Genomic DNA, 19016 nt, shown 5'->3' on the forward strand with positions numbered 1-19016 from the left:
TGTTTTACGTTAGCCTCATTTTTTTCTTTATGCCCTCTGATGACCATCCAGTTTGCGCACCTCAGTTAGAAAGGTGCACTCCCCTAGTCACATGCAGGTATCGAGCCTTTCTGATCCATTTTGCCCTGTCCTGCTACTAATGTACATCACCATGCGGACGCCAGCGGTAACATTTGCCTTGCTCCCAACAAAAGTCACCGTCTTCTCATGCTACAGCTGCTCTGTTTTCCAGTGCCTAAATACCGCACGGTACGGCACAAGTTATGTGGTCGCCTTTCGAACTACATCCTCCAACTCACGTTCTTGTTCCTCCAGAGACAAGTTCATACTACTGTAGTACTGACCGATAAGACGAAAGACCGTGACATCACCCTTCTCATCGCCTACCACAACAGCAGGGGCATCTTGTTCAGCGAATAGCACCGCGGTGAGGCGTCGCCTGTCCACATATTGCACACGAGAGGTAGGATGAATGGATTCGGCAATGGACCAAAATTCGACACTTCCTTGTGCACTTACGGTGGCAAAACTTGTAGAGTTTGCGTAGGACCACGCCACATCCTGCACCGCATCCTGGTTGGGACTGTCAAACGTCAGCACTTGTGCAGATTGACCAAGGCGATAAAGACGGGAACTCCAGTCAGCCGAACAAGTTAGAAAATAGTTGTCACTGTATGGAGACCACCGCACGCGATACACTAGCTCAGAGTGGGGGGCATAGTCTAGTTCGTAGTTCTCTGTCTGACTCTTGTTGCATTGATGCACGGAACCATCTTCCGTACCAACTACATACACACTTCCATCAGCTGGACAGACATCAAAGCACATACCACCACATTGCCGTGAAAAAAGCGCTTCACATCTACGTCGTTGCGTCGGCATTTTCAGACCCGCAGGAGCGCCATCTTTTTTACCATTCAGGACGCCGCTCGACTCAGCGGCGAACGCAGACTCTGATGCGGCACCGTGCTGCCTCTTGAGGTTCATAAGATCAGGAGCCACACGCTCAATGGTTTTACCGACAGCCCACTGTACAACACGACCATCGCCGGATATGGAAAGGAGGAACTCTCCCCGCTCCTTCCGCCGCGCCACCCATTTCAGCTCCCACACCGCCCCAGTGTGCTGACCGCTTGTGAGGGTGGTTTTGATAGCGGGGATATTTGTGTCCTTTCGTATGTCATAAATAACGATGCGCCCCTCCGTATTTCCGACCGCAAGAAGACTCGGATGCTCGTCGGAAAAGGCAATGGAGGAAACACCAGCTTCGGAGGAAAGTTGAATAACGCGCTCAGGAGCAAGAGGATTCTTGAGCGACCAGCAACATACAATACCACCATGAAACATGTGTGGGGCATCTAACATTTGAGTCTCTTCGTCATGATACGCGCTGTAACCCACAGCAAGAATGTCGGTCTCTTTGCAATTCCACGCCATACAGGTTACCTCGCGCCGCTTTGTGATGGGCGATCGAAACGTCCATAAGGCCCTCACATCTTCAGGCAACTTCACTGGTGGCACTTCCGCCTTTTGTGCAACTGCCGCAGCAGAATCGTCGACCCCAGCTGTCTGTTGATCATTCTGCTGCTCTGCTTCTTTATTATCATCCGTAGTTGCAGAGTTCATGTCGTCTGAATCAGGTCTCATCAGACCTGACGTTGCCGCTTCCTCCTTCCTTACCCGACAAGCTTCCGGATCCATTACTATCCCTCTATAGGAGAGCTGCACCTCTTCCATGGTATTCTGCACGACTACGCGCTCCATCACGCGCAGGGTTGACATGATCGTGTCCGAAAACATCCACGCCACTGACTGTTGGGATGTACTTGCATTACTAGGATCTGTTGTGCGCTCGGAACCCGTATCCTTTCCGGTATCCGAGGGGTCCTCAACAAGTTCTACTTCCTCCTCCTCCTCATCCGCGGTTCCCTCTTGGTCTTCGTCATTTGTATCATTTTCGGCAAAATGCGCAAACGCGTCGCGAAGCATCCACGGTGTGACTTGTAACCCACCAGAATTCTTTTTGGACGGAGGCTGTATGGCAGAGTGAATAGACTTTTTCGGTGGCGCAAACGTCCAGGAGCCCTTCACCTGAAACCGCGTCCCCTCGTCCACACGTTTTGCCTCAACCAACTCGGCATACGCTTTGTTGCGCTCTAAAACTTCGTTTAACTCAGTCGGCCGATCGTTTGGAACTACTTCATCCTGGTGCATGTAGAGCATGATCGTTGGGGTTTCGTGAAGCACAACAGTTGTTTTTTCCTCTAACCACTCGCGGCGCTGCTCCCGAGTGAGCACCTGCGTCGCGTCGCCGCGGCCGTGACCATCCCACGACGTGTGTGGCGGCGCGTCAGCCAGCGGACCACTTCCGGCTGCTCGAGCGGAACCGGTGGTTGTGCTCGAGAGGCGGTGATCAATTGAAATACTCGTGAGTGAGGACGACGCGGTGAGGAATCCGACTTGAGATTGATTTGCCCCTTCTCCCGTGGATGGAATTGGAACAACATCAGCGGAAGCATTCAGGGCAGATGACTGAAATATGGAGTTGGAGTCGGGAAGCATTGCTTGACTTACAGACGTCGTTATCTGACCGCTTGTGTTCTGACTAAAGGGGTGACGCGGATCGTGCGGAGCTCCGCTACCAGCCCTTTGAAGTGGAAGCGGTGTACGGTCAACGCCATTGTCCAGAACGTGAATTGCTGCTTCTACTTCCTTTTTTGAGTCCGTTGAGCGCCGTCTGCCTTCCCCTTTACCCCGACGGACGTGGGAACCTCTCACCGCGCTACGGTCACTGCCGCCCCGGCGGTGTCCGCCCGTGGTTGACATTTGGTTTCCACTCGAGGAGCCATTTTTCATATTTGCACTTACTTTTTTTTCCTTTTTTTGCTTTATCCCCCTCTCCACAGCTTTGCAATATAGGTGTGCGTTTCTGTATTTGCCCTTCGTGAACTTTAAGTGCAATGCCTCCTTCCACACTGTTGTCCCTCCCAGCTGTATCCTCTCTTTGCTTGTCGGAAACCGTTGAAAGATGCAACGAGGTTGAAAATTACCCGCCCTCCATGATGTAATGAGCGTGAAGAAGGGGAAGAAAGGGCACGAAACAATCGCAAAAAATATATATATAGGTAAAGAAAAAGGTGAAAATACATACAAACGCGGTAATAAAGAAAAAATAAGGAGCTAGACAAAGATGATCCACCATTATACCCCACCGTATTTAAAAATACAGTTTATTTTCAACTTTGGGTGAGAAAGTGAGAAAACACAACGCAAAAAAGAGAGGAATGTACAGACACAAGCGCAACAGTTACACAAACGTGACAGTAACCATGGAATCCCATCGCAAAATTTCCCTCCTCTCTCCTCTTTTTATATGTTCTAACTTCCTCACCCCGCTCGCGTACACTTCCGCTTCCATTTGAATGCTGCGAGCCAACAAGGGAAACTTCTCCCGCCAGGAGGCACTACAGGGACGTACCACACATACGTGAAGTATTAGTTAACTCGTCGCGAACTCACGTACGGGCTCCACATTATACACTTGATCTTCCGGACCAACAAAGGAAGAGATGTCCACGAATTGTACTGGAACCTGGAAATTGGCAAATGAGAATTTCCTCGCCTCATCCAGTGACAGTTCATGTGCACGACAGCCATGCGTTGCGGCGTTCCTTCGTGATTTGTTACCCGAACCTACGGCAACCCCCGACGCATTTACAATACTCTCGAGCCGCTGCACGCCGCCGTGGCGGGTGCTCAAGCAGTGCGTTATTTCCTTCTCGAGCAGTTTCTGCACAGCCTTTGCGGAGTAGCTCGTCAGTTCATCACGTTTCGTGCACGCAATCAACACACTTTCCACGCCGAAAAATTCAGTGGAAGAAAGGACAGCAACTATAAGCTCTGCCACAGCTTCAGCCCCCTCGTGGGGGTCTTGAATAGTGACTGCGTCAACAACAAACACAACCTTCTTTACTTCTTCAAGAGCTCGCATGAGGGACTCGCGCAGGCGGCGGTGTCCGGGGAAGTCAATAATTGTCACACCACTTGATTCCGATCCTGCGGTGGGATCCTCATTTTCGGCTGCAGACGCCAGCCGCATCACGCCCCTGTTGGGTTCCATACTTGTGCGCACTTCCACACGTTTTCGCGCCACCAGCTGCGCAAACAATGTTGTTTTGCCACTACCAGTGAGGCCAACCAACAGCACGGAGCGAGAGCGTCGTCGTGTGGTTCCTCGGACTGCGGAAAAGAGGGTGGAGATGTAATAGGCAACGAGGAGCGCCACAATGATTGTGACGGCAATTAAAAGCATCTCCACCAGTAGATTTCTGTCCTCGTCTTTGCTTTCTTTTCTTTTTAGTTTCTCCACTCTTCCTCTCTCTACACACTGTTAACAGCCTTTCCTTTTTTTCTTTTCTGTTTCCCTTCTCACCTCTTTTGTGCCACACCGAGTTTCTGCGGAGCACCCTCTACTGTTTTCTTTTTTCTCTTTGCTTCACGATCGGTGTCTGCTCTTCCCCTTATGCGGTGACGCGTCCGTTATCCGCTTCACTTAAATGAACAAATAGTTGCGTTATTAATGAAGTAAGTAACACCGATCTAATGAGCTAGTGCAGTATATAAGAAGTGTGTTTTGCCTTTTTTTTCTTTTTTAAAATATATTTGAGGCAAATTTTGCAAACCAGCCTTTCACAGATGAATGTGATATATAGAAATGCGGTCCGCGACGAATTGGGGGAAGAACGATGAGAAGAGAAAAGAAAACGAGAACAGACAACAAACATATGATAGTGTCGAGACAGAAAAAAGTTATGGATGTCATTAAAATCAAATGAAAGGTTGCACATGGTGGCAAACACACACACACACACAAACACAAATACAAAAGGAAACGACAACCATTTATGGGACACCAGAACTCACCCCACAAAATGTTATTCGCACAAAAAAAAATTGTGAAAATATGTAAATTAATAAATCTGACTGAATTCGATGTGAACTTTGTTTTTCTTCCCTTTTTTGTTTTTTTATTTTACGTACGTGTAAGTGAGAACTGATATCAGTTTAGTTTCTCATAAGTTTTGCGAACGGTTTCTTCCAAGGACTCATGTGATGGCATCTTCGTCGTGTCGCCATACACAGTGAATGTGAGTGGCTTTTTTATCATATCAGCGCAAACACGTTTCAAGTCATCCAATGTTATGTTGCGTGTTCCTTCCATTGTTTCCGTGGCTGTTATTATGTGATTGTGCACAACCAAGTTGAAACCCATATCAGAGAGGAGTTGTTCTCTCCCCTCACCTAGCAATATGAGCTGCGAGCGGAGTTGATTCTTCGCCATTTCTAAATGCGTGGGACTAACCCGTTGGCAAATAGACGCCGCTTGATATATCATTACGTTAAGAAGCGATACAACGGCCTGATGGGGGGCAGTACCATAAAGCCCAAACAATCCGCCGTCACTATACCACGCAGTGATGCATTCTAGCCCATGTAAGAAACCTTCCCTATTAAGCACCTCACGGAACAACTTTGTCTGCATCCCTTTACCAGGACCACCGGAGCTAAACGATGTGCCCCCGCCAAGAAGTGTTTGAATCACACTTATGTTGTAATAATCCGGGTGGTTGATTGGTACGCCCTGAAAGAAGAGAGCCACATGACTCAAACTCTTCTCTTGAAACTTATTCACGCTTTCTGGAGCCTCCGTGCGGTGGACCAAACGACTGCCACCCGTATAGGGGTAGTAACCGGGTTGCAGCTGCGGCATTGCCTGCACCGCTACGTCTGCATTGTTGAACCGCAACAACTTCTCCACCTCTTCAGCAAACGACTTGTGATCGGCCACTCCCGTCGCGGCTAGTACGGTACGCTCTGGACGTGTGCAGGCGCTGTGGAACGCCGTAAATTTCTCCAACGTAAGTTTGTCGAGTTCTTCCTTTTTTGGATTGAGGGAATGTCCCAGACCTTTACCGTTCCATCCCGCTTCATGGACAAGCTCAAAACATACACTGGTAGCGTCACGATCGTATAACAATGTTCGCTCGTGTGTTTTCTCCTTTGCAACGCGAAACTCCTCCTCATTTCGCGTGGGGTGGAGGCACATGGCGTTAAGAAGCTCCAACCCATCACGCTGGTGGTATCGCGGCAGCATGAGAATAACGGAGAGAGCTTCTTTATTATTCGTCACCTTAAAAGCGTTACCGAGGCCACTCAATGCTTGGCTGATCTCACGGCTAGTATAAATTTGATTATCACGTAGCGGAAGGGCTTCAAACACCGCAGCAGCACCAGCGTTGTCAGGACTTTCAAACTTGGCACCATTCAGCATAAAGAGTCCCATACCCGTGACTCCATTACCATCATCGCATGTGAGCACACGCAAACCATTGGTGAGTGTTGAAAGTGAATAATTGTCTTTTATGACTGTTTTGGCTATGCCTAAACGTGGAATACAATGACGCAGCATATTCAGCTTTCTATTGGCTACTTCGGCTTATCACAACCTCCTACGCTAAACGTTGATGAAAATTTTCACCTTGCCGCTTTTTTTTTTTTTAAAGAAGATACGTTATATCCACCTTTTTTTTTTCGTTGTTTCCCCTCCACCTTTTATATATTTCCCTGTGCTACTTGAGTGAAGAACAAGACACAGAAATCGTTACTTCGTTTCCTTCTGCACCTCGGACAAGACTACTGATAATACAGAACAATTTAATCAGGTTGTTTTTTTTTTTGTGGCAAGCCGATACAACAGTGCGTATCGGCAACCAAATGAATCAAAACCGCCATGAATTTCATCCAAACAAGGAAACAACCAAACAAAAAAAAAAGAGAGAACAACCAACAGAACGAAATAGTGTGGTCATACAATAGCGAAGTGAAGAGTAAGAAGATCAATATTGGTATATTCACGCATCCAGCCAAGTACATATACCTATGGAGATATTCGCATAATTAAATGTGTTCACGCGGACCGAATCCTCCCTTTCCTAAACTTCTTTCTAAAAAAAAAAGATAATGTCAATTAACGGAACTCATAATAACAACGACAAATCAGTGAGAGGAGAAAACAAAGTAATTTTAAAAAATATATAGAAAAAAACATTTGAATGTAATAGAGCGCTACCACAATACAGTACACAGACACCAACAAACGCAGTGCACGCGGATACACGCACGCGATTTAGTGACTCTTCACCTTCGATCCTATTTCACTTATACCTCCCAACTCCTCCCCCTTCTTTTAAAAAATTTCGTTCCTCGCGTCTCTTCTTCTTTTACCCTCATTCCTTCTTTTCTCTCCCCTTCTCTGCACATAACACTGTCAAATCACTTACGGCCACGTGGAACGAAATGTCTGTTGAGATGACGCCATTTGACGCAGTTCCTCGCAAGGGAGTGGAAACAAGGCATCACCAAAGGTTTTGTTGTAAATTCGCATGCGATGCACAACATTCGGAAGACCGAATTTGTCCGCGTAATAACACAGTCCACCCCTCCAAGCAGGGAAACCGTGTCCAAAAGTTGTCGCGATATCAATGGCAGATGAACTACTAACCGCCTCCTCACGCAAAAGCATGGCTGCCTCATTCACAGCGGCAAAGAGAATGCGTTCAATCATCTCTTTCCGACTTATATCACGGCGCATTATCTTTTTCTCACGACACACATCGAGAATCAATAACTCAACATCACGATCCTGATAAGGCCGACGCATAAGCGAGGCTCCTCCTTTGGACCAAACCCCATACGTGTTCTTCGTGCTATTTGATGCTGAGCCAATCAACCGCTGCCGCCATGCAGCCAAAGACGAAAACAAATCCCCTTCCTCATATGTGTACCAACCCCGCCCTGTCTTTTGTCCAAAATGGCCCATCTCCACCAACCGGCGGTGAATGGTGAAAACATCAGCGGGTGGACAGGGAGAGCGAACACCGCTACATCCCTCTCGAACCTTAAGAGAGTTAAGTATCTGGGACACTACTTGAAGTCCTGCAAGATCCTCCATCGCAAATATGCCTAACCGGAAACCGAAATGCCTCATCGCGCGGTCGATATCAACAGGAAATGCACCTTGCTCTAACATGGAGAGCGCCTGATAAAGAATCGCAAAGAATATTCGAGAAATAATACTGAAGCCAACGTCCCTGGTAAGGATCGTCGCTTTGTGAAATAATCTTCCAACATGAATGGCCCGCTGTAGTGTTGTGTGATCTGTTCGGTACCCCCGTGTAACTTCAAGGAACGGTACATTATGCACAGGGGGAGCAAAGTACATTCCAACAACCTTTTCTGGCCTTCGTGAAACCTTCACGAACTCCCTGAGTTCGAGCGAGGAACAACAAGTTGCCAACACACAATGGGGGGGACACAAATCAGTCAACATGGTGAACACCTGCCGTTTAGTGTCCAAATCACCAACAATACACTCCGCCATGACATCTACATCTTGAAGCACTGTCTGAAGGTCGTCATGATACGGCAAAACTTTCAAATTATTAAGGTACATATTTACACAATCCGCGCTAATATTGTAACCCAAGGGATCGTTCGGTAGTTCTGACTTTATGACATGAAGCGCATATTCGCACTCATTATCGTCTTCACCCAAGAGTACCACCTGCGAACCAGCACGCAGTGCCATAATGACGATGCCAATGCCAACAACACCGCACCCGACAACAGCCAACTTGCGGAGCCGCTGCTGCTGTAGTCCCGTTCCAGCTCTCACTGGCAGTGTTGGGAGTGTGTCACTAAGCACAGTGTAGGATGAGCGGAGTAAATGCTGCATTGCATGTGCCTCAGGTGAATGTAGTGTTTGCTTAAATATTCTCGTCTCCTCTGCAAGACCTTCCTTAAAGGATGCAGAGTTGGTGGCCGCCCGGATTGCCTGCAGGCACTGTAGCGGGGCGCTAACCTCTTTGGGGGCCTTCTTCGTTATCTCACTTCCCACGCGCCGGAATAAAATAGAATTGTAGAGCATAATGCCCAGCTTCCTCGTATCACAAGAAATGCGTCGCGGTTTGGTCCACCGCGCGGACAACTGCAGGGCTGCCTCGATGGCACTTTCCAAATTTCCATTCGGATCGGTACAACAGAACGGCCCCTGTGCACTTACTCCATTCACATCTTGATCTCGCCTCTCTTCATGGGGTGATGACGTGAGATGATCAATAAGACCCAGACGCAATGCCTCCTTTGCACTCACCTTCCTTCCAGTGCTGATAATGTCGAGAGCTGCACGCACACCAATCAGCCGCGGCAGTCGCTGCGTCGCTCCACCACACGGCACAATACCCAACTTAACCTCCGGCATACAAAACACGGAAGTGGGGGAAGCAACCCTATAGTGGGCTGCGAGTGCCAACTCCAAGCCGCCTGAATATGTGATCCCGCTTGTTGCCGCAATAACTACCTTTCCACTTTGTTCTATTCTGGTAGTAAGTGACGGCAAGCTGGGGATCCTTACCCCGTTTTCTTTGGTGGTGTCAACCAAGGAGGCAGCAAAATCATTAATATCGATACCACAAGAAAATGCTCCACCCTCACCGGCGATTATAATACACTTCACAGAGCTATCATTATCGGCCTCGTTGAAAAAGTGTAGAAGCGCGGCCCGCATGTCTACCGTTAGCGCGTTCAGCAGCTCATGGTGCAATATGAGAACCACCGCATCACCACGGCGCTGCAGATGGCAAAAGCGACGGAAACCAACGTGGCTTGATATGGTTTCCAAGCGACGCATCTCGTAGCTGTGTATCTTTGCTCTTAACAAATAAATGGCAGGAACAGCCAGAAGCGGTGGTCAAAAAATGAGCCGCTACACCCCTCGTGACACACACACACAAAAAAAAAGACAGGTGAACATGAAAACCAAATAAAGCACATGTAATCAACCGAAAACAGTACACTACAGAGTCTGACGTATCAACGAACTCGGCTTACATTACCAAAAGGAAGAAAAGTACAATGATGTTATGGAATCATTGTGTGGAAGGGTGGCCGCACACACGCGCGAACAAAAAGTTAAATTTCTACCGCCAATCAACCTCCGATCCCACAGATTTCCGCCCTTCACGTTGCGTCCTTTAAATCCATTGTTTCTCACTAACAACGCGTCATCGTACCTGCGAGCGATAAAAAAATGTGTAAAATGTCCCCGCCAACTCAAGTCATGATGATGCGTCCACATCATTGATTACTTCTCCACACAATTTTATAATATATCTTCCATTCATTAAAGGAATTAAAACTGTCACCGTTTCGATCTCAACACAGAAGTTCCTCGCCCTTCTACCTCCATTACTACCTCCCCATCACAAAGCCACTGCATTTTTCATCATCTCACTATAATACCCTCTTGTCACGCATTTTCACCACTACTGCACCGTCCGAATTCCCTTCGTATTAAACTCACCGGTACCAGACAGATGGTTGAGAAAATAATAATAACAACAAAAGTTAGGTAACAAAACGACCGAAGAGATGACACTATTTGGGTAAGTCGGTCGGTGAAGGGAGACGGAACTTCCAACAGCGCGTGACGGAGAGAAATAGGTTGAACTGGAAGATTTAGGAGAGCTTTTTCTTGCATCCAACTCTATTTCTGTAAATATGTATATGTTATCGCAGGTGCGTGCACCTCAGTGGTAACAGGTTCAGAAAAATGACTGGCTAATATTAATGAACATTAGCACACCAACGTACAACACCAGTAACAACAATTAAACAAACAAAGGGAGGTTAGTAGCGAAACTTCACCCACACCGTTTCCAAGGGACATCAACAGACTTAGATGGACTTGCAAAGAATTGAAATGATGAACACTATGTCTCCTGCACAGCTCCTTCCACCTGAAACCCCAGTAATATATTGAGGAGTCGAAAGTGGCGGGGATGGTTGGAGAATGGTGCTTCTCACCTATTCCTTCCCGCTTTCTTTCCTTTTTAGCCTCCACGGTTACTATCACTTTGTACTTCCCGTGTTGCATCATACCGGTGGCACAAACAAGGGAGGAAGGAGAAAATAGCTCCAGGAGTACCAATCCCGTATCTGAAAATCAAACGCAACTTATCCCCTTCAGACATTGTTAAAAGCGTTTCATTTGTCCATGACCTTGACAAACACGCCAGTCCCAAGGACAGTCGTTCATCAACCCTGGATACAACAGCCCAACTTTTTCCATCTTAACTAAGTCAAATCTCCTCCTCACCTTCTTACCAGGCACATCGTCCTTCAATTTGTTACCTCCCTGAGGGGAAATACCTGCCGTTGGGGAGTTGACTCCATTTTCGCTTGCATTAGTCTCAGGAGGCAACAAATACGTATCCAACAGTACCTTCAGTGCTCGACAACCGCTCACCTGAGACATCATTTCTTCCGCGGCATCTAGTTCCAGTAGCTCCGACAAGGCAGCAATTTGTGCGAATAACACTTGTGCAAACGGGTTGATAGAGGTGGGTGATGCTAAGCATGAAGGTGATGTCGCTGACGGCAGCACAACGCGTTGCCTCTCAAGCTGAAGCAATAAGCATTTGTGAAGTTGCTTGCGTATATCCTCAACATTATGTATGTGTTCCCGCATAAAGCGAAACAGTGGATAAACATGCAAGGCCGCCCGTGTGCGTTGTGCTTTGGGGACCAGCAGGTGACCAACCGTCGGTGGCGCCATGCGGACACGCGTTGATCCTGCAGGCCTGGTCGAGCAGCCTGCGTTCGGTTGAACTGGTTGATATCCCTTTGTAACAAGCACAATGAACTTACGATACATATCTGTTGCCTCTTCTGTCCCGCCAAGGAGCGCCAGGCTGGGAGCTAAATATATCAGGCATCTCGGGCTCTCCACCATCAGAACAGAATTAAGGTGAAAAGTCAACAGCTCACGCCACCAGTCGGCACTCCCACACACACCTACTGACCGTTGGCGTATGAGGTCTTCCGCTAGTCGATGAAAGACAAGATCCGTGCAACTCCGAAGAATATCAAGATAAACCGTTTCCGAAGGACGTATTTCCGACTGTGAAAAGGAGGGAAGCGTGGAAGAGCCATTTGGGTCCGCACCCCACCCTTGTGTCGGATTTTTATGCTGACCCGCAACCGCTCGCGCTTCGTCGTCATGAGCTTGCAAAGAAAGCTCGAGGTCCAAGAGCCACTGCAGCACAAACTGAATGAGTTCATTGCGGTACAATAGCATCCTGTTATTCTGCACAAACGTATCGGTAAGACGGGCGACACCGGAGGTACGACCACTAATCGATCCACCAAGCGCATCATCTGTACCGGAACGCATGCTTTGGCTGGCATCGCTAAGATCTGCATCGCTACTTGACAAAAACGGAGCCTTCAGTCCAGTAGAATGTCGTTGCTGTTGAGGATGGTACGCGCTCGGAGAGGCAAAACTCCCAGCATCTGCACTACTCCCATCAGAGCGACACAGAGATGCATCCCGAGAGGAAGTTTGCTGTGTGTCATACCCGCATCCACCAAGTTTACTTTCTTCCTTGCATCGAGCACTACCATTCGCACTATGCCCAAGCATGCTGATCTCTCCACCGCTAAACGGAGAGGCTAGGGGTATATGCGCCTCCAGTGCGAGGTGAAGGAAGAGGGCGATAGAAATCGTGTGATGCCTCTTCTCTCCCCACCTCCACCGAGGCACAAGAAAGCGCACACACGTATTCAATACATCCAAAACCACAGTGCCATCATAATTGACCGCCACAGCGTTTATGAGACGCATGATGGTATCTGCTGGAACCATGCGCTGCGCACCATCCGCCACAGGCGAGCGAATACGGAAAGGTTTCATTGCAACCTCTAACACACCACGAACAGCTTGCACGGATTGTTCCATCAGCAGCAAACAAACGCGTTCGAAGCCCACTTTAATTCGATCGTGCCAACGCGTGATCTTCCGCATGTCATGGCGGTACCCGTCTCGGCTGTACACCTCCAATCCCATAGTTTCCCGTGACTCGAACACCCTCCACCACGGTAGCGTATGAAGCACGCCAAGAACCAAAAGACGGAGTTCAGTGAGTGCCCCCTTTGAAAAGTTTTTGTTTTCGATGCATTCCTTCACCCAAACGTAAGCGTCGTCCAGCCACTCACATATTTCGCGGTCCTTTTGCTCAGCTAGCGATGTACGTCGTAAGATATCGAAAAGGACCTGTTGTTGCGCAGCGAACTCATTCCTGTCTTCGCTACGCAACGAAGGGAATGATTCCCCCTTCTGCGCGGAAAGTGTAGGAGAGTTTGAAAATGAGCGCTCTCGCTTCATTACCTCACTCCCACGCCGTACGTGCCTACCTTTCGACTAATAGTTGAGCCGCAATGGGCACGCAAACACAAAATTAATAGACCAAAAACAATAATAACAATAGTTTATTGTACGAACGCCCGTTTGTTTGTGTGTTTCTGCTTTAGCTCCCCGTTGTGGTGCCTTCGGAATTACAAATGACGAAACGAGAACAGAAAACCTCACGGGAAAGATTAAATGCATAACAGGGATAAAAGACATGGCCACATGAACCGCACACAATTTTTAAAAAGATATTAAGAGGTGAAATAAACAAGAATGATAGAAACAATTTTGAAATGAATAAAAAACTCACACGTTTTAGAGGGATGGTAGCTTGTCCAAGAGCGGCATTCCCATCCCATCTGAACTGCAAGTGAAGTTAAATAGAGCCAAATATCAGCAACAAACACGGCGGCACAACTCAAAAGAAAAAATAGGCAAACAAAAAATCTACTGCCACAGCCCTGGTCCACAAAGAAATAGCAACAATAATAGTAGAAGACAAAAATCACAACAAACGTCAAACCACCCGGTGGATCTACGTCAAACCTCTTCCTCCTCCCTTCACCACCACCTTGGGTAGTACAGCAACAATAAATGAAGAGTAAAAAAAAAAAGTTGTGTGACGAAATTTTCCTTGACGTAAAAACAAAACAGAATGTCAACAGTTGAAACAAAACAAAGGATATTCACAAAAGGTAAAACAGCTGTTATGATATATGTGACAAATGTTCTTCTGTGGCGGGGGTGGCGGTGGGTCGTTTTGTTTTTCCGTTGACCAAACGAAGATGAGTTTCCAGCGCACTCAAGAACCAATAATGAATTTCATTCACGTCATCAATTCGGCGGACGGTTCCTCGGACACACGTCACACCGCTACAGGAATCGACGGGCAACGCCGTTCTTTTTCGGGTTTCAACATTATTTGATGTGGAGGAGATGAAGTCCTGCATACCCTTCACCACACGACAGGCATCCTTTGAAATGTCCGCGAAGGTGAGGCGACCCACCACAAACACATAATCATTTTCCTGCACCTCGCAATTGCAATCGCATAATTCAGGCCTGTCGTGGAGATCGGAATCACCATAAAGCATTGCTTCTGCCGCTGAAGTTTCTGTTGTCCAGTCATCTTTTCGCAAAGAATGCGTTCCCTCCCCATGTGGAGCACATGCGCCATGTGCTGCATTTGTAACATCACATTCATTATTATGTTCTTTTAACTGCGAGTCGTATTGTATCACAGCAATCATACCCGTATTATCTGATACCAACATCGCAGTATAATCTCTAGCTGCATGACTCTCAGCCGTTGTGACTCTCTCACATCTCACAACGCGGCCGCTGAAACATATCGCTTCGCACGGGCAACCGTCGATCATGACAGTCGACACACCAACACGTGGCGCGCGGAGCAGTTGTGATAAAAAAACCGGGCGTTGTGGCCGGTACTTGTGTGGTGCAGACATGTTTCCCGCTGAAATGCCGGTGTTATGGTGGTCGGCGCCATTACCGTTTTTCAACAAAGCTTCCCAATTCCCATGAGAAGTGGCCATAAAGCAGGGGTCAGTTTTTATATGTGTGGACTGAGCGAAGCGAGTGGCATCACATTGACCAGTGGTGACCTTCTCATTAGGCATATTGAGAAAATGAAAGGCCACAGACTTCATGATTATGTGTCTTTGTACTTGTACTTGACATATCGGCATACAAACCGCGTTAATTGATACGGTGTATATCAAAAAAAAAAGAGAGAGAAGAAAGTCGATGGGCACGTGATTTAGTACTTGTGGCATTAGCATATCTAACACCACCATATACTTGGTGAAAAAGTTAACATGTGCGAGGAGAACAAACAATGCATACGAAGGTTTCTCTCTTCAGGCACATAAGCACACTGATAAAGACTAACAGTGCATCAGTTGTATTGATAGCACCGGTGGCAGAGTACGTCTGACAAGTGGTGAGACGGAAGGAAGAAGAGGGGAAAGCTGCGTATCATCAAAATATATGAAATAAAGTGAACGGGCGCGGTCCACAATTTGGCACGCAGTTCCGGGTATAATGAGTTAGCTCAAATGAGCAAGCACCCTTTGTTAGGAAGGTGACACATCAATAAAGGGGGGGGGAACAAGCGAAAGTGCAAATCGCCCTCTTACGTCCTCTTCGGATTATCTATCATTTCTATAGACCAAAAACAACAGCAACAACATAATAATAATAATAATAATAATAATAATAATAATAATATATCATTTATACCATCCTCCGCTACGATGCAGAGGGACTTGTACGGGTGTGGAGGGGTTTTAAATGCAACGACACGGGGAACTGTGTTATCGGTACATCTCTCACGACAGAAGTCCTTCCCTCTATCCCTTCCTTTTTTCCACCATCGTTGGTACGAGCCGAATCACCATAATTCATCCTTCGCACCTTTTCAGTTTCCTCCTCATCGCCCTCCCGACCGTCGCGTTCCTCTTCACTGGTGATTGTATCTGAAGAACGTGCCGACTGACCTAACTGACATACAATAGGCCGACTATAAAACCAATTCTGCGCTTGTCTCATTAATATCACCATTTCATCGGCAAAAAACAATGACTTCTGCACGGTTATCTCTACACAATTTTGAACCATAGAGCGGTGCAGTTGGTGCATAGAAGAGAGATGGTTGGCCAAAATTGAGTTCATTCTGTGTGAAAGAATTACCTCGGACATATGATCCGTCGCCTTTTCGAGAACAGCTATTTGTGCGTTGCTCTCGCGCAGGGCCCTTTCCGCCTCACCGCGGCGCTGTATTTCTTTGCGCAGCCGCTTCATCAACTCCTCCCGCGAGAGAGCGGTAAACTCAATCATGCCATTGTCATCCGTATGTAAGCAAAAAGGTAAGTCATTGCTCATTGTCAGAATGCTTTCTTGTTCCTTCCTCGTTTGAGCCATCTGCAGTTGGCCGTCACCTGAATCTCTTAAAACACTCGGGCTTGTGGCAGTCACCGCCCGCTCCCTGAAGGTACCAGACACTTCGTGAGGGTATATTGTCAACCGCGGGACTTTGTCCAGTTTTCCCTCGAAGTACTGCATGAGAATATTATCCGCGTCTTTTCCACCACATAAAAATACACTAGGTTGTACCCCTTCTTTATTTTCCATGTTTTTAGGATATACATTCGTGGCAGTCGCAGCCGTGACTGCCTTGTCTTCACCACTATCTCCGTCCGAGTGGCAGCGCGTACCGTCCGCTGTTGCGGAACTCGCCGACACCAAGACGTCATGATTATGGATTCTCTTTAATCGATATGTCACCGCACGCTCGATCATTTTATCCAACGCCCTACTGCCGCGTTCTCGAGCCTCCGCAACGAGTTCCTGACGCCGCTTTTCATGTTCCTGCACAAGTTGCCCATCCTGCGGTGTGGCAACAATTAACGTGCCCTTCCTACATTGTCTGGAGTCCAACAAGGGGGATAAACGCTCATTGGGATGAAGTGACGTACTACGTGATGTCACAGCACCCAATTCTGGAATAGTCCACTGGTGCTCGCTGATGACAGCGTGCCCGTATGTGCTGTGCTCATGGTCATCAACACCATTACCGCCATTTGGTGGAGGACCTTCCACAGCATTCTTATGGGACAAACCAGTGTAACCGAGCATATGCAATTGCTTTCTCAGCCACTCTAGTTCTCTTTCATAAAGGTGACGTTCCTCCAAATCCGAGGGTGTTTTAATAGAACCTCGAACGTTTCCATCACATGAGGCGTGGCCCTCCACGCTTACGTACGATTCAACCATTCCAATCATTCGTTGAAGAATACTGACACGGGTTTCCAGCGGACATTCTGCAAAAGTTTCCGCCCCTTCATTATCCAACTTGGCTTCTGACGCGAGAAAATGTATGAGAGACTTATATGACCTCAAAAAGCAAATAAACAACGGTGTCCGGGCTGCTGCCATTCGGTTCCCCTCATTGGCTATGCGCAACACCTCTTCGTATGGCGCATTGAGTAGAGAATCACATACGTCGCCACACCTCCTACATAAGGTAAGGAGCGAGATGGTGGTGGAGTGTGTTGTACTTCTATCGTTTGCTTGCAATAGATGCGGTCGTGCACGTGCTACGATGGGGCGCCTAAAGATATTTGGTGCATTTAACCATCCAAGCGCATTACTGCACGGCGCCCCGCACAGCCAACATGAGTATGATGACGATGATGATGATATATTGGTAGGGAATGACCCGTTCACCTCGTCCCCACCGTTACCTGCGTGAGGACTCCACTCCATTGTCGTAAGATGTTTGATTTCTTCATTTAGTCCATCGATACTTGCACTCGCATTATCCAACTCAATACTCTCCGCCATAGTTCTGTGTCTGCGAAGGATGTGCGTGAGACGCTCCTCAATGGCGGAACTGCCATTGTGTCGATCCCCCTTTCCACTAAACGAATTACCTCCATACGCGGAAGCTTCATCACACCTGCCGACGTGGTCACTTTTATCACTAATCACAACGTTTCGTTTGGAAGTTCCGTGCGTGCAGGTAATTGTGCGCGGGGATCCGCTCCTCGGTAGGAGATGACGCAGCGGCGTGCCCACGGGTTGCTGCATGATGGAACTCACACCATCAAATGAATTCTCTCTGATGAAACCTTGAGTTGTTGTCTCCTTGCCTTGGTGAGGTGGAACTGCAGCCTTCCACGCGATGAATGGGCTGAAGGCTTGAGTTAATTCCTGATACATTTGCTCCACGTCATTATTTGGTGTGGAGCTCATGCCTCGAAGGATGACACCTACCACAACCTCTGATGATTCACGAAAACAAGTTAAAAGTTGTGCTAGAAATTTCTAGCACCTCAAAAAGTGTTTGAGAGAAACTTTTCTGCCTCTATAAAGTAGAAAAGGTTAATATGATAATGAAGAGCTATGATGGAAGTGATAACAAAAATAAAAATGATAGTTATCCCGCTACGGTCGTTTGATTTCACTTGTCGGTTGTTGGTGATGAGCCTCTATATGCTTTGGAACCCTATAGAGGGAAAATAAGAGAGCTAAGCATAATGGAGAAATGAATGGAGAGCACACGAGAAGAAATAATAGCGCACGCGATTCATACGTATGGAACAGAATCAAATGTTTTCCCTTCATACAATGTCGAAAAGGAGGAAGCGGGTTTCCCTAACGGAAGAGAAAGCCGCACGGAAGATGAAGAGAATTAGGCATAACTGTCACATCCAATGTGGTATTCGTATCCACACATCCACACACACAGAGAGAAAGAGTAGAACAGGGTTGGAAAGAGAGAGAGAGAGAAAAAAAAAGGGAAAACACACACAAAAAATTTAAATCATCAGATCCTCGCCCGTCTGTCTTACCTCTTCTCTGTGCCGTCAACTATCACAATGCAAAGTTCTTTTTTTAATTATTATTATTACTTTTTTCGACTTCAATAACAAACAGATGCTTCTGGAGCTTCCCTTTTCGTCTTTCCCCCCTCTCTCACTTCACTTCAGTTCATCTCCTTTCCTGAGTTTATTAAATTTTATATTGTCATTGTTGTGAAATTTGTCCCTCCTTTTCTTTCCTCCAAAATTTATATGGTTATATATTATTTATTTTCGTAACGTACCACAACATCTACACACATAAAGGAATCTTAACAAATATGGAAGAAATATAAAATAAAAGGAACACAAATCAAGAATTGTACGAG

The 19016-nt window shown here is 47.1% G+C and overlaps 8 protein-coding genes across 8 annotated transcripts; all 8 read right to left on the bottom strand.

The window, feature by feature from the left end:
* Positions 1–261: 261 nt before the first annotated feature.
* Positions 262–2856, bottom strand: TbgDal_II2250 (dynein intermediate chain, putative; the record flags this gene model as incomplete). The annotated part of the gene is made up of 1 exon (XM_011773485.1): positions 262–2856. One exon carries the CDS (start codon positions 2854–2856, stop codon positions 262–264), a length of 2595 nt encoding a protein of 864 aa, XP_011771787.1.
* Positions 2857–3499: 643 nt separating this feature from the next.
* Positions 3500–4312, bottom strand: TbgDal_II2260 (hypothetical protein, conserved; the record flags this gene model as incomplete). Its single annotated transcript, XM_011773486.1, has 1 exon — positions 3500–4312. One exon carries the CDS (start codon positions 4310–4312, stop codon positions 3500–3502), a length of 813 nt encoding a protein of 270 aa, XP_011771788.1.
* Positions 4313–5059: 747 nt separating this feature from the next.
* Positions 5060–6469, bottom strand: TbgDal_II2270 (metallo-peptidase, Clan ME, Family M16, putative; the record flags this gene model as incomplete). The annotated part of the gene is made up of 1 exon (XM_011773487.1): positions 5060–6469. The coding sequence occupies one exon, from the start codon at positions 6467–6469 to the stop codon at positions 5060–5062; it is 1410 nt and encodes a 469-aa protein (XP_011771789.1).
* Positions 6470–7336: 867 nt separating this feature from the next.
* On the bottom strand, positions 7337–9748 carry TbgDal_II2280 (enoyl-CoA hydratase/Enoyl-CoA isomerase/3-hydroxyacyl-CoA dehydrogenase, putative; the record flags this gene model as incomplete). The annotated part of the gene is made up of 1 exon (XM_011773488.1): positions 7337–9748. The coding sequence occupies one exon, from the start codon at positions 9746–9748 to the stop codon at positions 7337–7339; it is 2412 nt and encodes an 803-aa protein (XP_011771790.1).
* A 945-nt stretch (positions 9749–10693) lies between these two features.
* TbgDal_II2290 (hypothetical protein, unlikely) lies at positions 10694–10996 on the bottom strand (the record flags this gene model as incomplete). The annotated part of the gene is made up of 1 exon (XM_011773489.1): positions 10694–10996. One exon carries the CDS (start codon positions 10994–10996, stop codon positions 10694–10696), a length of 303 nt encoding a protein of 100 aa, XP_011771791.1.
* A 96-nt stretch (positions 10997–11092) lies between these two features.
* Positions 11093–13282, bottom strand: TbgDal_II2300 (hypothetical protein, conserved; the record flags this gene model as incomplete). The annotated part of the gene is made up of 1 exon (XM_011773490.1): positions 11093–13282. One exon carries the CDS (start codon positions 13280–13282, stop codon positions 11093–11095), a length of 2190 nt encoding a protein of 729 aa, XP_011771792.1.
* A 731-nt stretch (positions 13283–14013) lies between these two features.
* TbgDal_II2310 (hypothetical protein, conserved) lies at positions 14014–15120 on the bottom strand (the record flags this gene model as incomplete). The annotated part of the gene is made up of 1 exon (XM_011773491.1): positions 14014–15120. The coding sequence occupies one exon, from the start codon at positions 15118–15120 to the stop codon at positions 14014–14016; it is 1107 nt and encodes a 368-aa protein (XP_011771793.1).
* A 454-nt stretch (positions 15121–15574) lies between these two features.
* On the bottom strand, positions 15575–18079 carry TbgDal_II2320 (hypothetical protein, conserved; the record flags this gene model as incomplete). Its single annotated transcript, XM_011773492.1, has 1 exon — positions 15575–18079. One exon carries the CDS (start codon positions 18077–18079, stop codon positions 15575–15577), a length of 2505 nt encoding a protein of 834 aa, XP_011771794.1.
* Positions 18080–19016: the final 937 nt, after the last annotated feature.

The sequence above is a fragment of the Trypanosoma brucei genome, chromosome 2, assembly GCF_000210295.1.
Source record: "Trypanosoma brucei gambiense DAL972 chromosome 2, complete sequence".
Lineage (NCBI taxonomy): Eukaryota > Euglenozoa > Kinetoplastea > Trypanosomatida > Trypanosomatidae > Trypanosoma > Trypanosoma brucei.